Source organism: Pezoporus flaviventris, unplaced genomic scaffold, assembly GCF_033815535.1.
Source record: "Pezoporus flaviventris isolate CSIRO_AGI_PZ_B2104156 unplaced genomic scaffold, CSIRO_AGI_Pfla_v1 ptg000001l, whole genome shotgun sequence".
In the NCBI taxonomy this organism is placed as follows: domain Eukaryota; kingdom Metazoa; phylum Chordata; class Aves; order Psittaciformes; family Psittacidae; genus Pezoporus; species Pezoporus flaviventris.
Window position 1 is genome coordinate 949,616 of NW_026892549.1, and position 11,227 is coordinate 960,842.

The following is an 11,227-nucleotide window of genomic DNA, read 5'->3' on the forward strand; positions in this document are numbered from 1 at the left end:
CTCTCTTCTCAAATTCACACAGGTTTGGTGCCGTCTCCACTTTATGACCCCTCTTTTACCACATTTGGATAAGGAAACAGGAAGCACCTCAAGACTCAGAGAAACTGCTCCTGTACCACCATCAGCAGCACTTTGACAGCCATCCTTCAGGGACAGAGTACCAATAGCAACTCCCTGCTGAGCTATTATCCACTGCTGTTCTCTTGGACTGGAGTAGCTTGCAAGCCAGAACCAGCCCATAGGCAGTCACTTGAGTCCCTCACCACCACTGTTGTTTCAGCCATGGAGCCTCTCAGTTTTATCTACAGCATAAAGCTTTCCCAATCAAACTAAAGAAATCCCCAGCCTCCATTATGCAAAGACCTTGGGCCTTCATCTTTTCAACCCATGCATCACAACAAGCAGAGCGTCAGAGCAACTCTCCTTCTAGACAACCTTATTTCAGTCCCCTCCAGCCACCTATATCCCATCCCAGAAAGATGAAAGTATTTCTTTTTAATCCAACAACAAATTTTATGAAAACAAATACCAGTTTAAAACATGCAGTGATCTGGGATGAGGAAAACATGTTTAGCAATCAATCTTTGACCACTGACTGAGAAATAAGAGACACCTCTACACTAGGAACCCAAATACAAGTGCACAGATCCTTTACTGCAGGAAGCTACTCTTTTTTTTTTTTTTTAGTGGTTGGTTTGTGTAAGAAGTCAGAAAGACATAAAACAACTCTTTGCAAAAATAACTGAAACAAGAATTCACTATACCAGCAGTAAATGCACCTCCAGAATCCAGTTAAGTATTTTTATTTCAGCTATCTCCAAGAGGAAAGCAGCAGGATGGAGCCCTGCCATATGAAAGGGGAAAGCAGTTCCAAGAAATATCCATATGAAAAGATTTCCATTTGTGGCTGGGCAACAACCAAACTTTTTAAACTCTCCAGTTTAATTTATACTTCCTCAATAGCAGGAATTCTCTCCACCCAAAGTGCAGCACAAACTTGTTATTACACTCACAGACTGAGCTATGTGTTAGCATAATTGCTACAATTTGTTCACTGATAATTCTGTTGCTATTGTTCTGTACATGAGCTGGGAGAGTGATTAAGATGTATCTGCCACCAGCATGATTCATCCCACAGACATTTTTTACTGAAGTGACCTTTACATAAAGATGACTGAGCAACTAGGCAGAGACATTAACCTCCACAAACAGTTACCAGCCAACATATCTCTCTGCTGGAAATGGCAACCAGCCTTTAAAAAATTCTTTTATTTTGATGTAGGTAAACAAACAGGCACAAAGCAAATGCTGTTCCTCAAAAAGGCATGTGCCAGAAGCCTCAAATGCCCTCACAAATTACACCCTGCAAGAAGATTTATGATTTTTTTTTCTTTCCTCAAATCTTTAGGATTCTGAATACTTCATATGATGTGTATGTATACAACTGCCAGCCAGCATGGCTGAGAGAGTGACAGACTGGGAGATGATGGTTTTGTTCATACTGCCTACCACGTGCTACATGATCAGGCCCTATGGACACAAAAGGCACTTATAGCAAATTGTGAGAGATTAGCAGCTCTCACAAAAATCAGAGTCTGTCAGCATCCCAATCCTGGAGTTTCCCAATAGCCTCCACCAAAACACACTCGCATGTTTTCAAGATCTGGCATTCCTACAAGGCCCTGCATTACACGCATCATAGGAGCATGCAGATATTCAATTATTAAATGCACTCCAGTATCCTGTGGATGCAGGAGCTCATGCTAGAGGAAAACTCCTCTGAGCAGCAGCATTTCAGCTCTGTAACAGTTAAAAAGTGTGACATGTCAGCACCTTTCTTATTATCTGCCTGAAGCTTACCCCAATCAAATTCCACAGCCACACAGCTTCACACGAGTACCAAGACAAAACACAGAAGGTCAAGTGGGTTGATATATAACAATTATAATACTTAGGACTTGCATAATGCTATTTATCTCAAAGCACTCCGTAAATGTAGCTAAACATAAACTAAGAAGCAGATGTACTAGGAGCATGCTGCTGAGACTGGATTATTCCTCAAAGTGGCATCCATTATCAAAAACCAAAAAACAAAACCCAACCAAACAAAAAAATCAACCAAACACAACAAACCACAGCTCTTCATTTTAGATCTGTGAGTCAGTTTCACGAGCATTACATAGATGCATAAAGGCAGGCGTCTAATGGTCAACTTCGATCAAGAAATGAATGTTGTAGCAACACTATATGCTTAAGATGCACATGCAGGGGAAAATACAATGCTTTTTAAAAAAAATTTTTTTGCTAAGCTTCCTTTTAAGCATCCCTCAACCAGCTACAAATAAATCTGGATTTCTATGAAATATGAAATTTGAAATATGAAATATTAAAATCTGCTTCAAGATGAAGGCCTCTGCTTCAAGCAGATCTGCACACTTCTGCAAGAGAAACAAGCAGCTCTTCTTATTTTGCTTAGAATCAACTCAGCTATGGAAGCAACCTGAATTCTAACCTGCCTTGTGCATCAATTAAAAACGTAACAGTTGTGTGCTGCCTGCAAAGCCATTACTACCAGCTGTAACATAGGAGGCTGAACAGAATCAGCCAGACAGCAACTAGACTTGTAACTGTGGATGAGCTGGCTGTTACAGAAATCATTTGATTTGAAAATCTAGCACTCTGACCTGAAACACAAAATGTGCTGTGAAATGAAACAGCACAATACCATCCAAACTGCTTAAAGAACTGGAAGTAAGACAGCCTGCTATGTGTTTGTTTTCTAAGCAAGGGGTGCCTGTGCCAGTTTATGAACTGATACACACACAAAAGGGAGTAATGCAGGCTGGCACTGAGGCTAAGGACAGTAAAGCTAAAAAAAAGAATTTCTGTAAGGACAGGAAGGCTTGGCAGCCACCACACTGACCTCTTCAAATTTGGCAAATGGGAACAGAGGAATCCATTTTGCTGCACCTCCTTAGCTCAAATAGAGCTGCTGTATAAATTATAATAATAACTTTGTGATAGCAAATACATCCATGAGCTCTAAAAAACAGCACAGGAATTCAGTGCAGAATCTGACAAAACAGAGCCATCTTCCCAATGGTTCCCTAAAGGACTGCCATGAATAACACACATTTATAAAATTTTGAGTCTGGACAAACAGTATAAATGTCTGACAAAACAGGAAGATACCTGCTTCACAGTTTGTTAGCAAATTATCTCCCCACAGTGAAAAGGCTTAGCCTGAGAAATGAAGTTAGGATTAATTTGCCTCCCCAGAAAATAGCCCTAGCCAGGAAAATGCAGCTACTCACTTAGTCTGGGATAGTCCTCCAGCAGGAAATTCCACTTTTTGGTGTTGATATCTGCAATAGTTACAAACACTGTCATAAGTCTTTTTGAAAAGACTGAATTCTTTGTCCCTAAGAACATGGCTATCCATCTATATCCTCTGCATTTCAGAACTGCTTTAAAAGAATTTTTACTTATCCAGCAATCAATTCTCCTCTGTTTTACATTAAGCAGTTTGAAGTACAATTAAAAGCATGAGCACACATCTAGAAGTGGTGGTATCACCAGAGCAAGCCAAGGTCAGCTCCCCTAATGAACCTTTGCAAAAAGCACCTGCCCAAGGATTCTGGCAACCACTTTCTTTTTACTGCAAGAAAGGATGAAGAATGTGTGTGAAGGTTCTTATTTGTCAACCAATAAACTTTAGCTTCTGTGAGTAACACCACTGCTTTCAATTTTACCTCTGTATCTTACAAAGGATGTGCTCAGGATGGTACAGAGGAAATTCACCAATTCATCAATACCCAAAATGTAACTTGAAGACTTGTCTGGCAGGTTTATTCCTGGGAAGCACCTGCCTACAACTTCCAGGGAAGGCAGACTGAATTCAGTCAGCTAAAGACACAGTGAGCCAGCTGGGGCCCTGCCCAAACAAGAGCCTGAGGGTTTGTTCCCCATGCTGTCACTGACCTGCTGTGACACTGTATATGTCATCTCATTACTCTGTGCCTCAATTCCCACATTGCAAGTGGAAAAAAAATGGTATTTCCCATTGAAATCTGAATGCCAACAGTTCCACTTGCCCCAAAAACATCAGTAAAGCTGCTGGTAAACTGGATCTGCTCAGGCAGTCACAGTCATTATATATCACAGAAAAAAAAATATAGGAATGTCAAACTGCATTTGATGATAAAGACAAGAACTTATGCATGGTCTTCATACTTCTGGCAAATTATCAGCACATCCAGCTTCAACAGTAAATATAATTGTGCTGAGTCCTGAAGTATCACTTTGGCCCAGAAGAGTACATGTTCTGCCATAGAGTGCAGAACACAGATATAGCACTATGCCATAACTATGGGAGCTCAAAATCTTCACCAAAGCACAACCTCTTATGTTCTTTTAGAGGGATGTACTCTTATAATCTCTCCTCTGAAGTGTTCACAGCATTCCAAAAGCAGCCCAAACAATGTAATTAGAATAAAGCAGAAACAACAGAGACTCACTATAATTTCTTGAACCCATTTGCTTGAACACTCCAATTACTTCTGCAGAATACCCAATATCAACCTCAAACCGCAAGCGAGAGATCAGCACACACTTCCCTTTGACACAGGCTGAGGGTTTCTTCCAGTTCTTACACATCTTCAAGAGGGATTTCAGATCAATCCTATTGCCAGCAAAACAAGAGCCTGATGCCAAGCCAACTGCATTTTCTCTTTCCAGTGGTGCCAGAATTACTGACGAAAGTTGACTTGCTGCTTCCACTAGGGAGAAAAACACGAGATAAGAGAAAAGAATTAATAATGAAGAACACTGATGAACTAAGGATGCACAGGATGGTTTGGGAAGATAAAAGACAGGAGGATGACAAACAAATCATGTATCTTCAAGTTTAAAAGGCATGATGATTCCCCTGCTTTCACTCACAGGGCTAAGGACTAGAGAGTGATGGCCTGGAGGAGCAGGTTGATGGGATTTTCCACAGAGAATACAGCAGGGGCAGAAAGCATATGTGACAGTAGGTGAACAAGGGCCTATCCAGCACTGTCACTGTATTAGGCTCCCTACTGGCATTTCCAAAAATGTGGCTTATTGGGGCAGAGGAAGCAATCTGCAGATTTACATGAGCAGTAAATTACACACAGCCACACAGCATTTTCACTTATGAAGTCACAGGGATAGGGGCATGGTGATCAATAGTATGTGCCTTAAAAGATGGAAGCTTACTTCTGCAAACAGCAAAGGAGAAAGATCTAAAAATATTTGCCTCCTGCCTTATGTCAGTGTCTGATATGCAACCTCATCTAGGAGGGCTGCTGTTATGTTCACAATCCTTTAGGAAGGATATCAGGAAGGAATCTAGTCCAAACCCCTAAAACTCCTTCATTATAATTAAAGTCCATAACGCTTTATTCTACTGTGTCTTAGAGTTAGACTTTTACTTCCTCCCAACCATCTGTCCTCCAATCTTACTGCTGACTAGCAACAGCCTCTGTCATGATGCTGGGGCATGGGGAGAGAGGGGACACAGCATTTTACAGCTATTAGCCTGAAACCACAGCTATCCACACTAGTAAACATTCCACTTCTTGCTGTGTTCCTCTGCCAGTCTACACACATATGTTGTCTTTATTATTACAGCCAAACTGTGATGGTTAAGAACATTTTTTTTTTCTCATATTTTTACAGCATCAAACAATGAAATTCATCCCCAAGACTCCAACTCACAGGTACTACAGTAAAACAAAGATTCATTAACATCTCTAGTCCATTAGACTCAAAAGCAAAGGGCCCCTAAGCACATGTATTTGTAGAGAGAAGCAATCTTCCCTATTAGGTAGCTTTTTAGCACAAATCCAGTCCTTTCAGCATTAAGCTGCACATCATGACCCACTCTGCTTATTTTTAAATAGTCCAGCTTACTGATACGCAACAAAAACATACAAAATCTAAGTTCAGCGTTAAGATTTAAAAAGGGAAAAAAAAGGAAGAAATAATTTCAGACACTTTCTTCCTAATCAAAAATAAATAAATAAACCATTTGGACTTAAGTCAACTTTATTTTAAAATAATAACTGACTTCCAGAATAAACACAAGCATTTGAGATTTATATTCCAAAGAAAAAAATTAAAAAATTAAAGTGAAACTAACTTTTAAAGTAGAGGACTAGGAAGCCACCAATTTATACTCTCTACTCCCACTGCATGAAGCAAAAGATTTTAGATGTGATGTAGTATTACATAGTTAGATCTCACCTCTACAACAAATACTGGAATTGTAAAAAAACAAAAAACAAAAAACAAACCAAACCAAAAAAAACCATAAAAACCAAACAAAAAAAAAACCAAACTTTTTTTTACTCTTTTATTTCAACATCATTTTCTAAGTTTGACTGCATGTTTAATTATTTATAGTACAAAGAAATAAATGTAGTACAGGATAACACTATTCAGAAGAATAAAATTAACTGTAGGAACCTTTAAAATAATTGTTTTTACACTTACAAGTCTTCAAACCAAGGCCCTTTTAAGTCAGTTCCTTTTTTTCAGGGTATTTTTCTCCTGATACCATTGCCCAATGATGATCAGATACTGCCTTCACTTGTCAACGTGAACTTTCCAGAAAGAACTCATATTTGATAGCTTTAAGGAAAACCCCTGATTTCTAAAAAACATCCTCTTCTCTTGCAAGCTCCTTGGTGCAGAGACTCTGCTCTCATCTGTACTTGATACACTTCAAGCAAACCAGCAGCACTTAAATTATAAATGTGTGGCAACCCACATGGGAAGCTAAAATACCAGCACTCAACTGTGGGTTTTTCAAAGTGCTCAACTCAGGCCTAATTCTGTTCCCACTGAAATCAATAGTGATTTATCACTCACTTCAATACAATATGCTTTTGAAAAGCTTACCTGAAGTGTTTGCCTTTATCATCTCTCAGTCTTTCCAGAACAAAATGACAGGAGAGAAAGAAAAGACCATACTTGGTATGCCAGAAAAAGGCAAATCCATTCTCAGACTCACTCAAAGCCCTAAGAAATTAACTCTTTTTCCTTTTCTGCCACCCAAATTAACAGGAAAATAAGTCTGTTGTGTGGTTTGTTTGGGTTTTGTTTTGTTTTGAAAAATAAATAAAAAGAGCTCTTTAGAAAGAAAACACACGAACAGACCTAGAAATTAAGCAAGTAGAACACAGTTCTCAATACATATTCCTATGAAGTATGTGCACAGTAAATATTTTTCCTACAATCAGGCTTGGTGGACGCTGGAAAATTCAGCAACATCAGAAAAAGTTAATATATATTATGTGAAAAATTAAGTTATTTCTAATCAATACAAAGTGTCAGAAAAATGTTATGAGCTAGATGCCTAACAGATAGGCATTATATTTGAGTAGCACTGGTTTTGTTACTCCAGACAATAACAAAACTAATTGATAATTATGGAAGACAGTGGAAGGGGGTCAAGATTTGGATTCTTTTTTATCATTTACTTACTGAAACTGCTGTAATCTTTCAGGCTGAAATTCCATTTTTTCATATCAGGATCTAAAATAGGGCAGAATACAAATCATGTGTAGCAGGAAAAACAACATGGTGGTGTGAAACACTCATGAGAGGTAAGACAGAATTCAAGCTACTCATGCAAGCTTTTTTTATACACATCTGAAAAACAGTATGCTCAAGTTTACAGATACATGACACCAAAAAAAGCCATAGGGAATATCAATACTAAACCAAGAAGAATCAGCAGCCATTCACAGCAGCAGCAACACATGGGAGAAACAAAAGTGGAATACAACAAATAAAGGCAGTGAGAAAAGACCAGAAGCAAGCCGAAAGGTGGAGACTCCACTGCTCTCAGTAACCCAGCTAACAGAATCACCTCATCAACTCTGAACTTCAGCTGTAGTGACTCATTTTCTCATATCAATTTATGACAACTTCTTTTGCTCCCAAAGGCTCCAAGCAGCTACTGTCACTACACTTCTTAGAGCACTGTTCATAAAGCAGGGCCTCTTAACCTCTTGGCTAAATCCAAGCGCAAGCTATATATGCCCAGAATTTATTTCCAATTTCAGCTGTCTTTACTTTTCCAATCCTCATTTAATACCACATATTTTACCACAGCAATAGCTACACTTCTAAGAGCATATAGCAATTACAGTTCCAGCAGATGCTGAAACTTCAATCCCATGTAAATGGAGATAACAGTTCAGGTTGGAAAAGACCCCAAGATCATCTATAGTTCAAATCCCCCTGCCAAGGGCAGGGACATCAGATAACAGCAAACAACCAATTCTTACCGTAGCTTTTGCTTGGTATCTTCTTAAACACTGCCATAAGTTCAGCATTATACCCTATTTCAACCTGAAATCGGTCTTCCCCATATTTCACGCATTTTCCTCTTGTAACACTATTTCCTTTCTTGCAAGAGGCAGCTTCAAAGGTAGAGCCTGCACTGATACAGTTGGTCAGCTTCTGCATCCTACCTCCTTCCCCTTCTCTTTCCTTTGGTCTCCTTATCAGCATTTCTGTATCACTCGGGTTGGCACTGCTTGGTGGTGTAATGTATTTTATGGCAGATTTTTTCTGACTCTGTAAATCTTTACTACCATCAGGGTGCCTGTTATCAATTAATATGGGATGAGATGATTCCATAGGGGTTTTGAAAGCTGGGTAGCATTTGGGCTGCTGGAATGTACCAAGATTAATTAAAGCTTGTTGTCCATGTTCCTGACCATCAGCATCCACATAATGTTTATGGGAATAACTCAGAGAATTTGCGATCGTTGTAGGCTTAATGCCACTTGCTTGTTCCGAGTTCTCTGAACAATTCTTTTGTTGCTCTCCATGCGAACCAGCCATCTGTTGGTTTGCAGTGTAATGATTATAATCTTTCTGAAGACTGCTCTTCTGCTCCACTGGACTGTTTGGATTCTGTTTGTGCTGGCTAATGAATCTGACATGATTGTTCTCTTCCTTCAAGCTTCCCTGATGGCCTGGACTCTGTTCTTTCACCCGAGGTCCAGCGACACCCACATGCCCACCTCTGTGGGCTGCCAACCTCTCTGCTCTCCTAGCCAAAGCCAGTTGGCGGTTCTCTTCAATTCTTCTCTTTTGTTCCTCTGTAAGGCCTGATGACATCTTCAACAATTTAAACAATAAATTTGAATCAAAACTGCATCAGGAATTAATCACAGTCACATGTGTCTGTAAAACACAGTAAAAAGAGACAGGAAGTTTCAACTGTGTTCCCCACAAAAACAGTTATTGTGTTGATAACTAAGTATTATTAGCGACTATTACAGTAACTGATCCTACACAAAAACCCAGTAGTACAGCAAAGCTGTCAGACCAATGCTGAGCCATTGTCAGCAAGCAGATGCTGACAGCCACTGCTGGGGCTTTGCATGACAGTTCCATGTAGATAAAACATACAGAAAAAGGAGAAAATCCCTGGTCTGCTACAGTTCTGAGCATGCTTCTCTGCAAATCCCAGCAGAACTGGTAAAATAGCCAAGGCACTGGGACACCCTGTAACACAGGACCAGCCCTGCAAAGAGATGAAAGCAAAGCAATACATTTCTGTACAGCCTTGTGTGGAAGTGTTTCATATTTCTGGTACCTAAAAGCAAAGATGGGGAAAAATCTTGTCTTTCCTGATCACCTTCCAGTTTGTGGGCATCTCACAATGCATAGCAAATACATACTGAACCCAAAGTGCAGAATCAGCTGCTGCCTTGAGAACCGGCCACTCACAGACCAAAGTCATTCTGATTAACAGCGAGGACCTGACTCCCACCACCTCTCCCAGGAGCTGCCCTCACTCCATCTACTTCCGGCTCCATGCCCCAAGCGGCTGCCCACTTTGCAGCACTAAAACCTATTTTCCTCATCACCCTATAAGAAGTGAGGCTAACCCCTTGCCCCGCTCCTTTACCAGGCACCCGGCTCCCCTATCCAAAACTGCACTGAGGTCCCGGTCCCAGCCCCCGCCCCGCAGGCTGAGGCCCCCACAATCCTCAAGCACCGCCGCTACCGCACCACACTGAGGCCAGGGTCCACGCCCGCTCCCTCCTCTCCCCCGGGAGCTCCACTACAGCCCCGCGCTGGGCGCAGCCCCGGCCGGGCCGCTTCCCCCCTCCAAAAGCCCGCGCAACCCACCGGCTGGCAGAGGCCAGGATGGCAGCCGCACAGACTACAACTCCCAGCAGAACTCGCACTCCCGCCCGGCGGCGCCAAGCAGCCGCAGAGTGCGGCATACCGAGAACTGAGATGCCACGCGCGGGGCGCTGGGGCCGCTGGGAAATGTAGTCTTCCCCTCCCGGCGCCATCTTAGGGGCTCTGGGAACCTACCCGCCACGCCCTCATCGAGGTTCGGGTCAAACACACACGCTGTATGCAGGAGCCCTGTTGTTGGCCACGGGCTGAGGCCCTGCCCCAGACAACACCCTGTGCTGCGCGGCTAGGGCAGCGCTCCCTCACCCGCTGCTTCTGGTGTAGGGGGCCTGATATGCCAGTGTGCATGGCTTTTAAATTGGTGACTATGAATGGGGAATAAAAAATGGTGGTAATGTATGAGAAAGGATGAAAACCCTGTTGTGAGCAGTGAGGAGAGAATCCACCCCAGAGTGTTAAGAGCAGTGGCTGACATCTGTGCAAGGCCACTGTCTGTAATGTTTGAATAGTGGTCGAGATGAAGGGGTGACCTTCATGACCTGAAGAGGGCAAATGTCAGAGCTATCTATAAGGAGGGCCCAAAAAAGGACCGAGAAAAATACAGAAGAAAGTCTTAGAGCGATTCTTCCTAGAAATGATCCCAAACCAAATGAAGCAGGTGACAAGGAAAAGCCTGGCAGATCATGCCAGACTAACCTGATCACCTTCTACAACAAAATGGTATTCCTGTCTGCATAGGGAGAGCAATGGATGTTGTTTACCTGGACTTCAACAAAGCGTTCAGCCCTGTTTCCTACAGCCTCCTCCCGGATGAGCTGGCCAGATAAAGACTAGAGGGGTGGTCTGTGAGGTGAGTAGGAAATTGGCTTACAGGCTACATGCAGAAGGCAGCGGTCAATGGGTTTTACTAAGGCTGGTGGCCTCTCACAATTGGGGTCCTTCAGAGGTCAATACTGGGCCCCATGTTGCTCAACAAGTTGCACTGGAAGAAGTTTCATCTTCATATAAGAAAGAAATTGTTTACATTGAG

At 41.8% G+C, this 11,227-nt stretch overlaps 1 protein-coding gene across 1 annotated transcript in view; it reads right to left on the bottom strand.

Moving 5' to 3' along the window:
- Positions 1-9,255, bottom strand: part of SMARCAL1 (SWI/SNF related, matrix associated, actin dependent regulator of chromatin, subfamily a like 1) — a 40,712-nt gene extending 31,457 nt beyond the window's left edge. The window contains exons 1-4 of the mRNA XM_061458897.1: positions 8,322-9,255; positions 7,513-7,563; positions 4,518-4,778; positions 3,315-3,365 (exon numbers count right to left, since the gene is read on the bottom strand). Of these exons, the coding sequence (XP_061314881.1) occupies positions 3,315-3,365; positions 4,518-4,778; positions 7,513-7,563; positions 8,322-9,162 (1,204 nt within the window). The 5' untranslated portion in view covers positions 9,163-9,255. The remainder of the gene's footprint in view (positions 1-3,314; positions 3,366-4,517; positions 4,779-7,512; positions 7,564-8,321) is intronic.
- Positions 9,256-11,227: the final 1,972 nt, after the last annotated feature.